The 20021-nt window shown below is 39.2% G+C and overlaps 1 protein-coding gene across 2 annotated transcripts in view; it reads right to left on the bottom strand.

Annotated features, from left to right (window-relative positions):
* Window positions 1-20021, bottom strand: part of Helb (helicase (DNA) B) — a 41715-nt gene that overhangs the window by 21195 nt on the left and 499 nt on the right. For both annotated transcript variants that reach the window (XR_001236467.1, XM_013520973.1), the window contains exons 2-7: window positions 17500-17910; window positions 16017-16186; window positions 13453-14313; window positions 10016-10193; window positions 6342-6531; window positions 3531-3676 (exon numbers count right to left, since the gene is read on the bottom strand). Coding sequence is in view for 1 of the 2 variants with exons in the window: in XM_013520973.1 (XP_013376427.1) it covers window positions 3531-3676; window positions 6342-6531; window positions 10016-10193; window positions 13453-14313; window positions 16017-16186; window positions 17500-17910 (1956 nt within the window). In the remaining variant the exon portion in view is untranslated. The remainder of the gene's footprint in view (window positions 1-3530; window positions 3677-6341; window positions 6532-10015; window positions 10194-13452; window positions 14314-16016; window positions 16187-17499; window positions 17911-20021) is intronic.

Here is a 20021-nt window from a genome sequence, read left to right as displayed (position 1 = left end):
GAAAGAAAAATAAGGGGAACCACACCTTTCACAATAGCATCCAAAAAAAATGAAATACTTACAAATCTACCAAAGGAAGTAAAAGATCTATCCACTGAAAATTACAATACTCTGAAAAAGGAGATTCAAAAGGATATCAGAAGACAGAAAGATATCCCTATCTCATGGATAGGAAGAACCAACATAGTCAAAATGGCCATATTCCCAAAATTGTTATACAGATTTAATGCAAACACAATCAAAATACCACTAGGATACATCACAGAACTAGAGAAAACATTCCTAAAATTTATTTGGAACCAGAAGAGTCCTAGAACAGCAAAAACAATTCTCAGCAACAAAGGTAAGGCAGGGGGCATCACAATCCCTGACTTGAAATTATACTACAAAGCTACTGTGATAAAAACAGCATGGTACTGGCAAAAAATAGACCTGAGGATCAAGGGAACAGATTAGAAGATGCAGACACAACTCCAAACACACTCAGCCACCTTATCTTTGACAAAGGGGCCAAATACATTCACTGGAAGAAACACAGCCTCCTGAATAACTGGTGCTGGAAAAACCGGCTTTCCACACGCCGAAGACTGAAACTAGACCCGTGCCGATCAGCATACACTAAACTAAAGTCAAAATGGGTCAAAGATTTACATATTAAGACAGAAACACTAAATCAGCCGAAAGAGGCTGAGCAGGCAGAACTCTTGCAGACGTAAGTGCAGGCAAAGATTCCATGAACAAACCCCAGTCACACAGGAACCATCACAAAGAATCAACCACTGGGAACTCATCCTATTAGGAAGCTTTTGCGCAACAAAAGGAATCACCAACAGAGCACAAAAGACAACTCACAGAGTGGAAAAAAATTTTAGCCAGTTGTCCCCCAGACAAAGAACTTATACCCAGAACACATAATGGACCAAAAAACAGAAAACAAAAAAATCAGACTCCCCAAATTTAAAGACTAAATCCAAACACGGGCATCTGAGATGAATACACACTTCTCAGATGAAGAAATACAAATGGCAAATAAATATAGAAGAAATGGTCAACACCATTGGTCATTCAAGAAATGCAAATTAAAACAACCCTGAGATTCCATCTCACCCCAGAAAGAATGACTATCATCAAGAAATCAACCAGTAACAAGTGCTGGCGAGGCTGTGGAGAAAAAGGAACCCCCCTCCACTGTTGGTGGGAATGTAGACTGGTGAAACCACTGTAGAAATCAGTATGGATAATCCTCAAAAAACTAGGATTAGAGGTCCCATTTGACCCAGCTATTCCCCTTATGGGTATCTTCTCAGAAGGTTTAAATATCAGACCACAGCTATATGGGTTTACCCATGTTTATAGCAGCACAGACTCTAATAGCTAAATTCTGGAAATAATCCAAATGCCCATCAACCAAGGAAAGGATAAAAAAGATGTGCTTTTTTAATACAATGGAGTACTACTCAGCCATAAAGAAGGATAAACCTGAGACAGTTCTAGGTAAATGGATGCACTTTGAGACCACTTAAGTGAAATAAATTAGACATACATGTAAATATAGCATTGTCTCCCTGGTGTGAGAATCTGAAAGAGTAAATAAGGACCAAAATACACAATAGATATTGTGAAATAGGAAGAAAGTGTTCAAAAAGAAAGAGGAATTAGGACAGGGAAGGGAAGAAGGAAAAAGGGGGGGAAAAGGATAAAATGGAAACAAAGCTTTGCAAATAGGGAGGGGTTGAAGGGAGGGGAAGGGATTGGGAAAAAAGGAATCAAACCATATCATGCACAGGTACAAGTTCTCTATGATGAATATGATCATTATATATATATATCTAAATTGTACCAACAAAATTAATCAAATTTAAAAAGATATACAATCAGCGTCAGCTATGCTCTGCTACCATTTGAAATGGATAACCTTCTTTTTCTTTTCAAAGCACATTCCCATGGACATGAAGAGTGGGTACCAGAGGGCTGGGGACGTAGTTTAGTGGCACAGCACTCGCCTAATATCTGCAAGGCCCTAGGTTCCATCCCCAGCACAACAAAAAAAAAAAGAAATGGGTACCAGAAATATGGCAAAATAAACTAATACTATTTTAGGCAGAGCTAAATGGAGTGGTAAAAAAGCTATACTTAACTGTCTAAACCTTGTTGTCCCTCTATAATAGTAACCCCCCATCAACTAAACTATTGTGGGAATAAATATTAGTTATTTTTATAACATATTTTTAAAAAATCAAGACAAAATGGTTTGCAGCTTATACTCCAATTTACATAAAGCTGAAATAAATAATATATATTTACATATAGACACTTAAGTTTTAAAAGTATAACTATACCAAGCTTTCACTAGGTACAGGACCTTTGTGGGATTTTTAGAGGGAAAGAGACTAACAAAGATGACAAGAGAAGATTAATTTCTACTTCAAATCATTCAGTGTCACTTAATTTCTTAAAATAATTTAAACAATTTCTATAGTCAGGAAACCATGTCACACATTATATGTTATATGTTCCCATGTACTGAAAAACATACTGCAACACAGCAATGATCACCGACCCAAGGGAGGTAAGGCTGGTGACACAAGCAAAGAGAAAAATGCTTTAAAATTCTGCAAACTGCATGTCATTTCGTGTCATACACAGTGAAAGTGTTTAGTGGGGAGAGTCTCCCTGTGAGAACTGTGGCAATTACAATAAAGCCTCAGTAATAATCTTTGATGTCTTTACCAAGTCAATTTTGAGTAAATTACACTAATTTTTAAAAGTATGCTCGCAGTTTTTAAAGCAAGTGACAACTGTAGTATGTTTACTCTATTTACATAATAGAGTAATTCTATTCATCTATAATTCATCTGCAGTGGCTCATTTAATGGCACCTACACTTCACATGAAACTTTATATTGTGCCTCGAGGGTGTCCTCGACCTTCACAGGAGTCCCACTTCACACGGCTGAGCAACACGGCACACGGCACACGGCATGAGCTCGAGGAAGAAAACTAAAACCACTCCCTCTGAGCCCGAGAGGCGGTCACTGCCGGCCGTAATGAGAAGCAGTGCGTGTCCACTTTATAAAGCAGAATTATCAGGAATGCAACAAGTTTGACAACTTTTGTTTCACAAATGTACTCCACGTATCTGCTCTACAAACTGCGCTAAAAAATTTTCATTCACTAAAATGTGCTCTCATCACAGCGAACTTGGATTGCTGGAGCTTTGCTCTATTTTAAACAAAAGTTCCTACACCCGTTTATTAATTTAACAATTATTTATTGCGTCCTTACTACGGTTTAAAGAGCTTACTTCTTTACAAACTTCTAAGGACATCTGCTTTTGAAGATTTACACATCTACTGATTTATTCACTCATTCATTCCTTCTTTTTCAACGACCCTTTTTTACTGGCAATATTTACCTTTAAGGGCAAGTAGGCAGTAACAAATGAACTTGCAACTAGTCATTTAATAACTATTACAAAACTGAATTATTTAACCTGATATATCATAGAAATTTATATTTACAAAACTTACGATCACTTTGAGACGACTGAGAACTAGCATCCCCTTCTGGGAGTCGGACAAAAATGAATGTCTCATCTTGAATCGAGATGGGGAATGTAGAATTCTCAGAGATATCTAGTTGTAAATCAAATCTTGGAAACTGGCGTTCTGAGATTCTTAAAGATAAAATATAAAACCAAGAGCATTATCATTTAAAAATGTCTTTTCATATAAAAACAATGTAATTATTAACATCTGTTAATAGATAATAGGGAAAAAAATCACCCAGATAAATTACAGACAGAAGATGAGTTTTATAATATAGTTGAAAGGCCGAGAAGTCATGTGCTACATTCAGCACTTAGTCTCCTCTTCCTGAAAAATTAAAAGCATCAAAAACATTATCAGAGAATGCACTATACACCATTCTGAGAACTTGACCTACTTGTCTCCAGACCACTAAAGAACCATAAAAGGCAGGTATAATCCTCATTTCACAAGCAATATGAGGCTTCACCTTTTCCCAAACAAGACTTAACAGACAAGAAAAGAGGGAGGGAGGCTGCTCTTGCTGTGATGGGGACCACTATGAAGCAGACCTGAGCAGAACTTAAATTAACCAAGTGGCTTTCCATGTTCACTTGTGCATCTGTCCAAGGCCTAGGCTCCTTGTCCGGAAATGGCAGACTCATAGTAAGTGAACCTCTGTGAGTCACTAATCCCTACTAAAACCTGTAGTGGTGGATGAAGCCAGAAAGTGTCAAAGGATAAGACAAGATCACAGCCAAGGACACCTGGATCCATCTCAACTAGATAAAGACTAGAGCCTCAGGCATCTCACTCCTAGGTGGGTTAACTTAATACCTTACTTGGAGAAATCTTTGAGTGGTTCTGCTCTTCTTGAGTACTCCCCTCCCTTCTTCTGATAACCAGATAAATACGGGCCACCCAGAGAAGGTCTTGGTCTTAGCCCTGACAGAATCCAGAATCCTGTGAGAGGGCTCTGATCCTCCTGGAGCCCTGAAATCATTCCATTCGCCTCTTTTTATTCAGCCTTCCTCGTACACTCCTTCGGGAGGTTGCGGATGAAATCAGCCCGCAATAACTAATGGATATTATTAACCCGATATTGCTGGAACTATCTCGGAGTTCATTTCCAGAGCTCTGAGAATCACCTTGGACTCCTGCTCTAGTTCTGACCCAGGACATGAAGCACACTTCTCTCCAGCAACTGACCCCCTGTACACTACGGAGGTGCTCACCACCAACAGATCTGAGATGGTGACCAAGATGAAAGGACGGCAGCAGCACAGCATGAATCAAGTGGAACTGAATGTGTTACTAAAAGGAATTCCTGAGTCGCTATAATACTGACTTCTAAGGAGTCTTGATTCTTCCAAGTTTAAGAGACTGTAGCCGCACACAGTGGTGCACGCCTGTAATCTCAGCACTCAGGAGGCTGAGGCAGGAGGATCACTAGGAGTTTGAAGCCAGCCTGGGCTACAAAGTGAGAGTTCAAGGCCAGCCAGAACTGTAGAGTGAGAGTGAGAGAGAGAGAGAGATTTTAAAATGACCAATCATTGCTCAGATACTGGCATGCTTCTACCGTTCTATTTTTTTGTTTGTTTCTCATTTACTCCTCTCTTTAAAATAATTAAATGCATAAATAAATAAATACATAAATAAGTAAAATAAAATGACCAATCATCTACAAACAGAAGAGTTACAGGAAAAGAATATATCACATCCAAATCCATTATTTTTTAATGCCTTAATACAAATCCACATCACGCCCCCATCCCCATTCCCATCAATTCCCCCCTACTGTCCTGTAGATTGTGGCACAGAGAAAAAATGATGTTTAAGCTTTGCTGACATCCAACCAAGGGAACATTCAAGCAACAAAAATATTCTGTAAAAAGACAGTCAAAAACAAAAGCGAATCTTGACACAGTAAAAGTCATGAAATAATAATAACTGTTCTGATTTTTCGGAAGCGTTCTCTCTTTTCTGATACATAAATTATGGAGAAGCGGAACACCTGAGCCCACAGAGGATCACTCCAAAGGCAAAGGCTAAGGGAAGAAAAAGACTCCTGTACTTTAAAAGAAGTATATCCCATGGTGCCACTAGATTCATCCAGCAGTAAAATAACATTACTTTTTTTTTTTTTTTTTTTTTTACTGTGAATTGTCTCTGACAAAAATTAGGGTGAAGCTTTTTCCCAATGCTCCCCTGAATGAGGATGAACCCATTTCCAAATATCCGTTCCCTGTGGGTTTATTCCAATCTTTAAACTTAAGGCAACTTATTCACAGGCAGTTACCCCTTGTGAGCAGTGGGCTACAGGGCTCCCCATGGCATCAAAATCTTCAGATGCTCAAATCCCTTACATAAAATGGTGTAGCATTTGTATATAATCTATACACATCCTCTCATATATTTTAAATCACCTCCATATTTTACGTATACTTAAAATATGCTGTATAAATTGTTGCTATATCACATTGTTTAAGAAATAGTAAGAGGAAAAAATCTGTACATGTTCAGAGCAGATGCAATTATTAATTGCATCAATCCACAGATGTGGAACTCACACATACAGCTGGTGGAATGCACACCAACCAACCATACGCGCACTCTGAATCAGGAAAACACACCCATTCTTAAATTTCAATAATAATTTATGCTGGACCAACAGTGGAAATACTATTATATTTTTCTAACAGTGGGGAAAAGATATATACTTCAAGGAAAGCACAGGTTTGGTAAAAGGTATAAGAAATATATTATACTAAATCGATGATTCAAAAGCTAATATATCTGTACAATGTATCTTACTTTTTGTTTCCAATAGAGACAAAATGCAACATTTTAGTTCTCTTATACCGTGTAGCATTGTCCACAATTAGCTGAGACTCCGCTCTATGGTTGGTCTTCAGCTCAACAGCACACTTCCTTGGCTTAAGGGTATCAAAAAGGTCTTTCAACAGGTTTCCAGGTTCAATGCTGGGTAGCTGTCTAATATCACCTAAAAGGGAAAGAAAATAGATACAGCGGGTAGTGGAGACACTGAAATTCCGAAATTACTTTCACGTATATAATTTAACATCTCTTAATTTTTATTCCCCTTCTTTCCCCTCCCTCCATCCTGTCTCTATATCCCCTTCCCATGTGCAAAACAACTCTCTCCCTGTTTACCATTATTTTTATTTTTTTAATTACTAGTACTTTGTGCAGCTCATATTAGAGAGAAGCTACGCAATACTTAAGCTTGCGCATCTAATTTATTTCACTTGACATTTTGGTCTCAAGGTGCACCCATCCTCCATCTTCAAGTTTATTCCGCAGAGTACCACTTCATTTTGTATCAAGATCCCATTTCGTTTATCCACTCATCTGCTGATGGGTATACAGACCACCTCCAAGATGTAACTACTATCAATTGTGCTGCAATAAACACAGGTATGCGTCTATCACTGTGGTATGATGTCTTTAACTCTCTGGGAAAGACACCTAACGGGAAAATAGCTGACTCAAATGAAATTTCTATTTTTAGTTTTTGAGGAATCTCTACACTGATTTCAACAGTGGTTGAACCACTTTACATCCCCACCAAGAAGGCACAAGGGAGCCTTTGCCCCTGCAGCCTCACCAGCATTTGTTATTTTTTTTTTATATTAGTACATCTGCAGCACATGCAGTTTACGACCATCTCAGGGAGTGAGTACATGTACATAATACAATTTGCTCCTTTACAGTTTCTCAACGATAGCCATTCTTGCTGGACTAAGATGGAATCTCAATTTTTTTGTTGTGTTTTGTTTTTATTCTTTCTCTCTTAGTTGGTTAGTACACGCATGTAGTACGTAATGCTTACATTCATTGTGGGAGGGTGCTACATGTACATGACACACCTTACTTCCTTTTTCTCCCTTCCTCCACCCGTCCCTTGATCCCTTCCTTTTTTCCCTCGCACGTATTTATAGTACATGACATTTACATTCTTTGTGTGGCTGGCACATGTACACCACACATCCTGATTCTTTCTTCACCTCCCGATTCTTTTCCCATCCTGTACCCTTCCCTCCCACCGACCTCGCTCCACCTCTTGATGCCCTTCCTCTTCGAAAATGACCCGTCTGCCTTCACCCTATTATCTTTTATTACCTGTTATTTTGCTCTTTGTTTTCTCTCTGGGTTTCTCATATAAGGGAAAGAATGTGTTATTCTGAATTGTGTGTCTGATTTATTTCACTTAATTTGCAACATCTCTGATGGCCAGAGATACTGAACATTTTTCAGGTGTGTATTGGCTATCTATCCATCTTTTTCTGAAAAGTGTCTATTCATTTCAGTTGCCCATTTTTTTTGACTGGGTCTTTCTTTTGTGGGATCTGATTTCTTTAAATTTCTTTATATATTCTAGATTTAGCATTCTATCAGAGAAGTGGTTTAAACATTCCCATTCTGTAGGTTGTCTCTTCACTCTATTATTTCCTTTGCTATGCAGAATTTTAATCTCATATAATCCCATTTGTGGTTCTTGATGTTATTTCTTATGCAACTGGGGTTCTATTTAGAAAGTCCTTTCCTGTGCCTATATCCTCAAGGGTTCTTTCTACTTATTTTTTTCTTCCAGCAGATTGTTTCTGTTTTAATATTTATGTCTTTGATCTAATTTGATTTCATCTTGGTGCATGGTGACATACAGGTCAGACTGACTCTTTTGCATGTATGTAACCAGCCAGCACCATTTCCTGAAAAGACTATCTTTTCTCCAGCATACAGTTTTGGCTTTTTTGTCAAATATCAGATGACTTCATGTAACTGGGACTGTCTCGTCTTCTATTCTGCCCCACTGATCCGCATGTCAGTTTTGACGTCAGTTTCACGCTGGTTTCATCACTGTAGCTTTGCAGTACAACTTGAACTCCAGATTGTGAAGCCTCCTGTTCTGCTCTTGTTGCCCAGGATTCCTTCTGCAATTTCTTCTGGCTCCACATAAATTTTAGGATAGCTTTCTCTAGATCTGTGAGGAATGCTCTGGGCATTTTCATCGGGAACATATTACATCTACATCGATTTTGATAATATGGCCATTTCGACAATGTTGGTCATGTCTACGGCCATACCACGCTGAACGCACCCGATCTCGTCTGATCTCGGAAGCTAACCAGGGTCGGGCCTGGTTAGTACCTGGCTGGGAGACAATGTTGGTTCTGCCTGGCCAGGAGCCTGTCCATTTTCTGTGGTCTTCAATCTCCCTCTGCAAAGTACTGTAATTTTCATTACAAAGGTTTCTCGCTTCTTTGGGTAAGTTACTTCCAAAGTACTTAATTTTTCCTGATGCTGCTGTGAGTACTATTACCTTCCAATTTCTTCCTCAGGGAGTTCATTATTGGTGTACAGGTACAAAATGCTTTTATTTCTCCCCAAGGATGTATGTTGTAATTTTAGTCTTGCTGTAACTTTGGGGGAAGAAAGCCCCACAATTTTTATTTAAAATTATTCAAGAATACTAACTACTTAAAAATATTTAACAGGGAAAAAAATTCAAATTAAACAGTCTATTTTTAAATTGGTGAAAACACTAAGCTAAGACTATCTGAACTCAGCTTTTTTCCCATCTATAACCACAAGTAAGACATTTAGGGACATATATTTTAGGCAACATGCTTCTCAGAATTGGGTCTTAGTACACAGTATTTAGTCCCTTATTCAATTTTTCTCAGTGTTTTACTGGCCTGGGTCTATAGCCTCAATGAAATAAAATAAATATTTAAGACATAAAATAAATAAACTTAATGAATTTTATAGATACAAGTCCCAGAAATCTACACAATATTTTGCTCTATTATAAATTTTCTGTGCCGGAAACAAATGAAAACAAGCCCCAGAAAAAGGAAAAATAGGTACTGAGTGGAAACAAGGGGAACGCTTAAGCTATTGATAGAATTAATTGCTTATCAAATATCCTCAAATAGCTAAAAAGATAGCGTTTATTTACCATCTGATTATACTTTGATATACAATTTGGTTCTGAAATTACAACTTCAGTTTCTTTCCATTAACTCATACAATCTACACATCACCATAACCCTCTCCAAAAAAAATTTAAGAGACTCTTATCAGAATAATATCTTAACAGGTTGATGAGCTCTCATTTGAGTTATTAGCTTTGAATCATAATATTACTTCTAAGCAGTCTGTAGTTTGCATTTTTTACTATTTCCAAATGGTCTACATCCTAATTTATTCTGAGTCTGTGGTAGTTTTACTGTTTTAGTAGTCATCATTTAGGTGATCATCAGTAATCCTGCTAATATCCTGGCCAAAGCACATCCACTCAAGCTGATTACGACAGTTGTCAGATATAACTCAGTATAGCTTTGGTATGAGTTCAGAGAAGAGCTGTCGACCTTTAGGCAATGGTACCATGAAATTACATCAACAACTTTCTAGCTACAAGGTTTTCAACTAAAGGTTAGAATTCCATCGATATTTTTACTTACCAAGGATAATAAGCTTAGAAAGTTTGGAATGCTCACACAACAACTTTAAGACTGATTTGAAGATTCCTACAGACACCAAACTCCCCTCATCCACAACCAAAACTCTCACTGAGGAAAACTTCCATGGCAAATTCTTCTTCATCAGCTTTTTGTTCCAAAAATAGAAGCTATAATTGACCTATAAGCAAAGTAAGGCACATCTAAAGTCAGGTTACAACAAGTAATTAGCAGCATGTTATTTTTAAATAAAATTCTTGCACGTGGGGTAGGGAGAGATGAGGAGGAGAGAAACACAGAGAAATGGTTAACAAATTGAGAACACAAAAGTTTTAGGGATGAATACACAGAAAAGATAGATCAAATAAGCCTAAAAACAAAAAAGGTCAAAAAGTTCAACAAATTGCTTCCCTAATGGGTTGTTTGTTTCATTTAATAAGTTTCAAACATAGTTCCATTACAAAAATCTCAACAGTCCTATCATTATTTTTTTTTTTTTTTGGTACTGGGAGTCAAACTTGTCCTCATGCTTGCCAGGCAGGTGCTGTGCCCCTGAGCGATATCCCTGGCCCTCACACTGCTATCATTACTATCCAGAGACCCTCCCTATGCTTTTCCACTGCCCACAAAGCTCTTGGCCCTCTGAGCTACTTCAATCCCTTCAGCCTTTTCATCTCTCAACAGTATTATTCTATTCTGGAAACAAAGAGCTGCCTTCCTAACTTAGTAATGAAAATACTACCTTTCTTTTCAAGTATTCTAAACTTCTGACCTCCATGTTTTAAAAACTACCACCAACAATAATTCAACAACACTATCTATTACAGAACTAATACTATTTTTTAAATATAAATGAGGAAAAAATTAACTGTAAAGGTGGAATCAGAGAACACTGAACATTTTAGTGTATAACAGTCCAGAAATAGTTCCATTTCCTAGGTACGGCTCTACATGTAGAATCATTTTTAATGGCATGGTATCACATCGTATCTTTAACTTTTCTACTAAGACTAGATTCAATACTTTCACTAAATAAAGTCTGTATTTGCCATTCCAATGTGTCCACTGCCTTCAACAAAAGCCCCTATTTTCTTAGCGGTCCTGTCTCACAATAGACATCTGGTGGTACCTCTGATCTTTTCCTTTCTTTTACATGATATACACATACATCTACCTTAGAAATGTCCATCTGATAATTCCCACTGCATTTCAAGTGCTACCAACTCAACAGTGGCCCCCTCTACGAGCATCCTGATGATTACAACAGCCTGGTGGACAGGTTTCCCTACTCACCTGTCTGAAATTGGAATGCCAAATTAAATACAAGATACTCAGGTAAATCTGGACTTAAGACAGGGATAAATGACTTTTAGTAACGTTTTCATGGAATGTTTGGTACATAGTTACATTAAAACTTCTTCAAATTTTTCCTGTAAAATCTAGTAACCCTAGTCCAAGGATGATAAATAAGTGGAATAAATATCACTCCAGTGTTCTTCCTCTGCTCTTACTCTTTCCCTCGACCCTAAATGTGGCTTCAAAAATGTTCTCTCAGCCAGGCATGGTGGCGCACGCCTATAATCCCAGCTCATAGGACGCTCAGGCAGGAGGATTACTGCGAGTTCAAGGCCAGTCTGGGCTACAAAGGAAGTTCAAGGCCAACATGAACTACACAGTGAAATCCTGTCTCAAAAAGATGAAAAAAAAAAATTCTCTCAACATCGAAACAAATATTAAGATACCACTAGTGGATCAGAGCTGATGCGTAAGATGGAACTTTCTAATGATCCCTCTCAGGTCTCTTCCCTTCTCATTTGACCCTTCAGGCTAATCAGACATGAAGGCACACTGCAGAAAAGCACCAGCCAATCAGAAGACTCTTCCACCACAAAGCTACACTGAACTCTTCCTGGTCTCCACTCATTCTTGTGATACATAAAAATAATGGCAAAACAATTTTTGAGTGGCTGGAGGCCTAGGACTCTACGTAATCTTCCTTAGAATGACTTTATCTTGCTGTCTTGCTTGTGAACCTAAATAGCTCCCTAGTAAATCAATTTCAAGTTGCACCATTAGTTACGCAAGATCTGTGATAAATGAGGGAATTGTGGCCCTCTGAGAAAACAGTAAGCTGGGAGATCAGAAATCTCAATTCAAATTCTAGTTCTGAGCCAACTGAGCTCTGAACCGGTTGTTAAACACCCCCAGCCTCCCCCAAGCCTCAACTGGCTCTTTGATAAAAACCAGGATCACATCACCTGCCCACTGGTTTATCAAAGACTTAATGAGATCGTATCAAAAAATTTTACTAACTTTAAAATTGGAATTCCCTGTCTAAGCCAAGCTTAATTTCCATCATTGTGAAACACACAACTGCACTGCAATCAATAAAATCACCTCAAGACTCCCTACGCACACTGTGATCGTTCTCCTCAGCACCTCTGGAAAGACGTTCCCCCAAATAAAATGCCCTTCTCCTTCCATGAGTCACTGTGACTGTCACAATCCTTCAGAAATCTCCCAACTACCAAGTCCCTTTATTATAAAATGGCAGGTCAGGAGTAGGGAAAACTCTACAACTCTTTACAAGTCTAAACTCTATTACTCTTAATCACAGACAACAGGATTTTTTCAAGAATATTAGTTCATTTGAAATATACAGTGTGAGACTATGCCTGGCACCATCGTCCACAGAAAAGATAACGCACGATACCACATGATCGAAGCCCTCATCTCCATAGAGTTTTCATTGTACAAAGTAGAATCTTTTTCTTCCATCTCCAGCGTTACTCAGAATAGTCTGTGGGCATGTTATGTGTCCGCAAACAGTCCCCAAGAGGAATCCATACTGTGCCAGGATCTAAATTAACCAGAGTATTAGGCGTGTACTCTCACTTACCTGACATGTTTTTAGTAAGAATTTTCTCAGTGAAGAAAGCATGTACTGACTTCCTGGCACTAGCACCACTACCACTGCACACTAGTAAGTTTGCAGTCCAGCTGTTTTGAGTAAAAGGATCGAAATGACTACATACAGGTCCGCCCTTAACCACTGGGAACAGGTTCCGAGGTCCCCAGTGGACACCTGGAAGCACAGATAGTACCAAACCTTCTATATAAGCACTGTAACGCTGGGACAGTCTATCTGATAACACGGACAGGCAGGCAGGTAGTGCGTGGATGCCCTGGACAAAGACATTCCTCCATCCCAAGTGGGACAGGTGGGACAGCATGAGATTTCAGATCTCATCACACCGCTCAGAATAGCACACAATGTAAAACTCATGAACATTTACTTCCCACTTAAGATTCTCAGATCTCAGGTGACAGCAGGTTAGTGAAAATGCAGAAACCAAAGCTCTCGATGAGGGAGATATTGTATGTACTGGCGGTTGAAGGAAGCGTAAGTTTATCTGCAGACAACATGCCACAGGTTTTACCTGGCACAGTGTATAAGCAGGAAGGCTCGTTTTCTCTCTCAGTAAACCAGCTGCTTTCCCTGTAGGTGCTGTCAGCAAAACTTCTATAGGCTTGTCTACTCCCTGCTGACCTTGTTCAGTAAAGGTGATCCACTCCTCGGGGACATTCTGATCCTGTTCAAAATCTTCACAAGCTTTTTGCACTTCTCTTTCCTCTAACTGCCCTATGTACTTAAAAAGATGGCTAACGATCGTGGTCTTCCCACAGCCACCCTTCCCGCTAATGACTGTCACAGCATTGGAGCAGATCATTTCCAAAGCGGCCACCTGATCATAATCCAGCTGGACTTCATTCATTTCTGCATTAGTATCATTGTCATCATCCCAAATACCATCACCACTGTCCTGTAGTTCCAAAACGCCTATAGAATTTTCTAATCTTACTTCATCAGGTTTACTTTCCTTCAGTGTGTCCTTGCTTCTTGAGTCCCTGGGTTTTGTGGGGTGTATAGATGCCAGCACCTTCCTGACATCGACGTGCAAATGCCACGGAGGTCTCATCATGAGGTCACCTATTAAAGAGGCAATGATTCTTTCTGCCTGGTAAAGTTCATAGAGAAAGACACAGTCCTTCTGAAATGTCACCACACCGATGTCCCTCAGAAACTCCAGAGACCGCCAAACATCGCAACGCACTAGCGAAGTCAAGGACGCTTGCTCAGCATACGTGTGCCCGTGTTCTCTGCACATCTGCTTCAGTTTAGAATACAATTCCAATGCATTTTTCTCCACATCGGTCATCAGCTGGAGAAGAGATGGGCACTGGGACAAGACTGCCCAACTTGCCTCACACCGCAAAAGCTTCAAGTCTCTGTAAGTTATCTGTAAGAAAATACAGTGCAAGCTGCTTTATAAGTATGGACAAATATCACTAGAATCACACTGAACATTACATATTTTTAACAATTAAGTCCCAGAAAACTTTATTTCAACTAAAGTATGAGGGACACTACTCATATTCAGGTATTCCTCGCTCCATGACCTGTTTGATGACTACTCAGGCTTATAATTAAGCCGTGCTGTTTGGAATTATCCGCCGCTCAAACTCAAAATCTTTTTCGTTTTTTTTTTTTTTGTGGACAGTTCTGCACATCTTGTTACAGAGCCTCAATGTCTCTTTTGCACAGTATCCCTTGTTTATGCAGCACTGTAATTTCTGCCGATTGTCCTGTACACTTCCGTCAGTGCAGCGTTACAGTGTCATGTTCCGTTATAGGTTACAGCACGGCACGTGAGAGTTATACAAGTAACGGCAGAATCATCAAGTTGCGCGTCCTCCGACCACTTCTTTGTTCTGAATATTTCACTGTGCACTGTATACACGACTCGTCATTCAGTGACCAATCCATTTAACATCCCAGTTGTGGGAACTGAACCATGTCACTGAGCAAGGAGTATCTGTACGAAAAACACATTAATTTTTTATACAATTTATTCTTGAAATGTGGACAGGTACAATTTTTTAGATCTCTAAAGCTCTCCTTCTGTTTGGAAAGAATGTACATTTCACAGGGATTCTTTTTTAAACCAAAAGGTAAACTACTGTCTGCCTCTGACATCGCAGAGGTCTGTCTCCCGTCGCCATGGAATAAATATAGGATAGTCTGATGTTTCAGAATCTTGTCTTTTAAAGTGCGGTGACTATATGGTAATACCACGTAAGGAACAAACTGCTCAGGGTTTCTGCACACTGGGTATCTGTAAATACTCCTGAGTCCAATCATTATCACAAAATGTCTCAGTACTTTTTCATTTAGAAAACCGCCTTCACTCAAGCACCATACTACCGAGGTTTGGGTACCATATTCGGTTTCAGTATCGGGAGCCTCAGACAGACCCACTTTCCTACTCTTGGTCTCTGATAACAAGAACCAAAGCAGACTCAGTTGTAAATGATGTCATGACACCATCTAAAAGTCCAATATCATCACATTCTACACAAATAATGACAGCTTTTAAAAGTATGAGTCTGCATTGCATAGCAGCAGAAAGCACTTACCGAATGCATAAGGACTTTTGTCACCGTGAGATCTCTATTTGAGTTACAAATGAAAATCTAGTTGCAAAACAATGTCTCTTGTATAACATTAAATTAGATAATTGTATTAATTGTGATAATCTAAATATCATCCATTTTATTATTCTGGTTTTCATTTATACATCTATTTACTTTATAGCTACATACAGGCAGAAAAAGTCTATGTGTGTTTACTTGTAATACTCCAAAAGTGAACACTATGGAGAGCCATACAAAAAATGTTTCCGCTGAGAGACATACCAAAATTATCAAATTTAGCCAAGCGTGGCGGTGCACACCTGTAATTCCAGAACTCAAAAGGCTGAGACAGGAGGATCACCATGAGTTCAAGGCCAGGCTGGGCTATATAGTGAATTCAAGGCCAGCCTAAAATACATAGCAAGACCCTGCCTCAAAAAACAAAACAAAACAAAACAAAAAAATTGCCGAATCTGAGAAACTCTGTCTTACGTAAGATTATAAAATGTTGAACAAATATCTTACTTACTCTACTAAATCCCAGCTTCCACGGCTGCGTACCTAAGATCTCTTCGATGGCTTCCAACAGCTCCTCAGAGCCTGTGCTGATGAGCTGGCCAAAGTGTCGCGGCAACAGAACTGGAAGGAATTCCATGATTTTGGGAAAGTGCAAAGCTGTCATGACGTTTACAAATGGAACTGCAGGACACCGGAGACACATTAACACATTACACTTAGCTCACAGAATGAAATTCTCTGCCATGTAGCAAGCCAGTTCAAGAAATACAAATTCAAGGATTAAGACGAGGAGTCTCTGTATGAGTAACACATTGATTTTTTATATAATTTATTCTTGAAATGTGGACAAGTATAATTTTTAGATCTCTAATGTTCTCCTTTTAAAATCTTCCATTTCGAAAGAATGTTGCAGAATGTTAAGCAGTAAGAAAATTGATACTGTGACAATTATTTCTGTACTGGAGTGGTTTTCACTGTGTTTAACACCAAAATTATGTCCTGTAAGTGCCTTCCACTGGGATGTCTTGGCCTTTTGTTTCCCTTCACTCACAATATAATCAGAATAAAATTTTAACTCAGTTATATAAAGACAAATTTAAGCCTACGCATAAAAAATAAACCATTTATGTACTAACTTTCATAATCATTCTTCCATAATCAATGGAAAAATTATGATTAATGATAATGGAAGAATTAATCATAATTATGATTAATTTGCCCTGGTCATTTATTGATGTACTGGTAAATTTATCTCATATAACTAAGAAATTAAATATTCTATATATGTATCTGAATGTCCAACTGACAAACCATATTTTAAAATTATTTTAAATGATTTTAGATTGAAATCTTTCCAAAATGGACTGCTCCTGAGCCTTGCCTTTCTCTTCTGTCTTCTTTAAAAGAAAAAAAAACTGAATTCTTAATAGCTGAAAATACTCTCTATGAACATAAACATTAGGCAGAGAGGTGAAGAATCATAACTTTGGAGTTAGGATGGTTCTTCAAAGAGCACCTTATAGAATCCTTCATGCTACGAATGAGGAAACTGCAATGTCCACAACTTACTCAAAAAGCAACATTAACACATTTTCATCAAACTGATTTTAAACAGAAATATTTAGGGTTTTGAATTTTTTAGAACTTAGAATATTTTCACATATATAATGAGATATCTTGGGAATGGGATCCAAGTCTACACACGAAACTCACTTATTTTTCATTCATGCTGTGAACACATACCCTGCAGATGATTTTACACAGTATTTAGTTTATTCATGAAACAAAGTATGCGCAAGTTGAATTATCAAAAAATGTCACTTGTAGCATCAATGTCAAAGATTAGAAAGTTCCAAATTTGGAACAATTTCAAATTTTCAGATGAGAGATGTACAACCTATACTGTGCCGAGATATATAATGATAATATTTTAAACACTCCAGCCGTTGAAAACTTTCAACTATACTAAAAGTCCATGACAAAATCATACTTACTTTGCTTTTCCATTGGGAGGCTTATTTCATTTTCTGGTAATAACTCCTGTTGCTCCTTCTGTCCAAATTGTTTTTTATCTTTCTTTCTGATTTCCTTGTAGAAAGTCTGTAGTGTTTCCTTAAGATTTTCAAAGCTGAGGTTTTCATAGCTTGATACCTTTTTTACCCATGCTAAAAACTGATTTACCTCCTCACAGGGGACCCCACACTCTTTAAGAAAGAGAGAACAGATAGCTTTTTGATCTGGTGGCGACATGTTGGATCGTAAAAAGTACGATGGAAACCCTTGAACTTGATAGTTCCTTGATCCTGCAGGCTTCACCTGTACCTTCACACGCCACCAAGGACCCGTTATTGGGAAACGTCCAACCACTTTACATTGCTCTTGCGTGTTTTCATCATAAATTATAACTGAGAAAAAGAAAGAAGAAAAGAAGTTAATTTAGGCGAGGAAAAATGTTCTTCCCCGTTGTTTTATCATATCCACCATTCTAGTCACCCCACAGCACCTTAAACAGACATTTAACAACCTTAACGCTTCCTTCTGCCTACCTGTTAATCTGGCTCCCTCTACTGGTATGCTGCAAGCTGTCCGTAAGAGGACAATGCTTCATTTGTCTCTGTAGTTCAAAAGGAAAGCAAAGCACATGGCAAATGTCTGCTGTTCCCCTTCTAAAACTAGTTCTCTCTTCGCTACTCTAACTTCAGCCAATACTGGTCTTTGGCCAGTAAAATGTCTTACGAATGTCTTCAAAAACATTCCATAGCGCCTCTGACCACAGGGCCTTTGCACAAGTTGTTCAGAGGGAACAAGCATCTTACTGTTTTATTCCACTCACTTCTGCTTTCAGCTTAATTGTCACTTTCTCAGGATAGCCTTGCCTGAATCTCCCGAATGTAATCTGTCAAAGCATTACATAGTATTCTCTGTAGGTATTTCCCTCAATAAAGAATATCTGTTTACTCACTAGAGGGTGAGCTTCATTAAGATGGTAAACTCATGATTTCACCTTTCTGGGGCATTATTGCACCACACGCTTGGAACCTGACAACCAGCTGACAGTACTTCAGAAAGAATAAGCAAACTCTCCACAAATACTGGAAAATTTTCTGTCTAAACCTGCACTGTCTACCTGCATGTAGCGATTCACATCAAGACTTAAATGAAATAAAACTTAAAATTCAGCTCCTCGGTTGCACTAGCTGCATTTCAAGTTCTAAATATCCACACACGGCTGGTCAGCAGCTATTGCACTGGACAGTGCAAATATAAAACACCACCATCACCAAGCACGGTCCTACTGGACAGCACCAGTCTGCACATTAGAACTAGTTCTAGTTCTCTGAACTAGACCGCTGACCAGCTAGGAAGGCAAAACTCCCCAAGCAGATCTGTTATTCACACCTGCAGGAGCACTGCATCCAACAGGAAGCCAGCAGCTGCCCCACCCAGCTCAACCTGCAGAGGGCTGACTCCATACAAAGCCTCAAGAGACGCGCTGTGCCTGCCAGCGCCCCTGAACCCGATACCACCCTGTCTATCAGCTAGCCCTAAACCCCCTACTCAGAGACCCAACATTTTGCACCCACCTTCCCGACCTAAACTTCCCTACAAAACGGGCTCTCACTCCTTGCTTGGGGCCAATGGCCTTTTCTCCCTCGGCGCGGCTGCACCTGGTCTGCAACAAATCCTTGCACGTTGATCACACTCTGCCTGCCTCAGTGGCCTCAACTGTGCCTCGGTTTACCGTAACAAAAATAATCTTAAATCCCAGTCATAGCATCCACACGACAGGTATAACTCACAGCACAGAAAATCACACAAAGTTAATAAGAATCACTAGGCTATTGACACAAGGTTAACAAATGAATAAAACAATGAGGGGTCCCTTGTGATTTCTTCCTTTTTTGTTGTTTGCTCGGTTTTTTGTTTGTTTGTTTGTGAGCTTGTTGGGACAAGCTCTTGCTATGCAGTTCAGGCTGGCCTTGAACCCAATTTGTAGCCCCGGCTGGTCTCAAACTCACAGCGATCCTCCTCCCTCATTACAGGTGCCCGGGTCCTTCCTTTCTTAGGAGAGGGAAGGGAAAGTGGGAAGCAGAAGAAAAGAGAGACGAAGCAGAAGCAGGAGAAGCCAGAGAAGGAGAAGCAGGAGGAGGAGATGAAGCAGGAGAAGGAGCCGAAGAAGCATGCTGTAATATGCACATATAACCACTCCATACAGTCATTCCCCAAAACGATTGTAAACTACGTCAACTGCAAACATGCACAAGTAATTTTTTTTTTAAATAGAAGTTTGATTCCCGGCAGAATAGGGTGATAACCAAAAGTCCTGACGCTGGGTAGGAATACAGGATCTACATCCACTGTTTCCTCAACTGTAAAATCATCCCCAGATAACTGTTAACATTAAATTTTACGCACGTCTAAAAGTATGTGCTCAAAGTCACTGCTGTGAATGTTACTTTACGCTCAGCAGGATGAAGCCGCCCGGAGGCCAACACTTGCTCCGCCCCCTCCAGCC

The sequence above is a fragment of the Chinchilla lanigera genome, unplaced genomic scaffold (assembly GCF_000276665.1).
Source record: "Chinchilla lanigera isolate Chin_1 unplaced genomic scaffold, ChiLan1.0 scaffold00057, whole genome shotgun sequence".
NCBI classification, from domain to species: domain Eukaryota; kingdom Metazoa; phylum Chordata; class Mammalia; order Rodentia; family Chinchillidae; genus Chinchilla; species Chinchilla lanigera.
The sequence above is the reverse complement of the archived record's forward strand: the minus strand, read 5'-3'. Positions and strand labels throughout refer to the sequence as shown.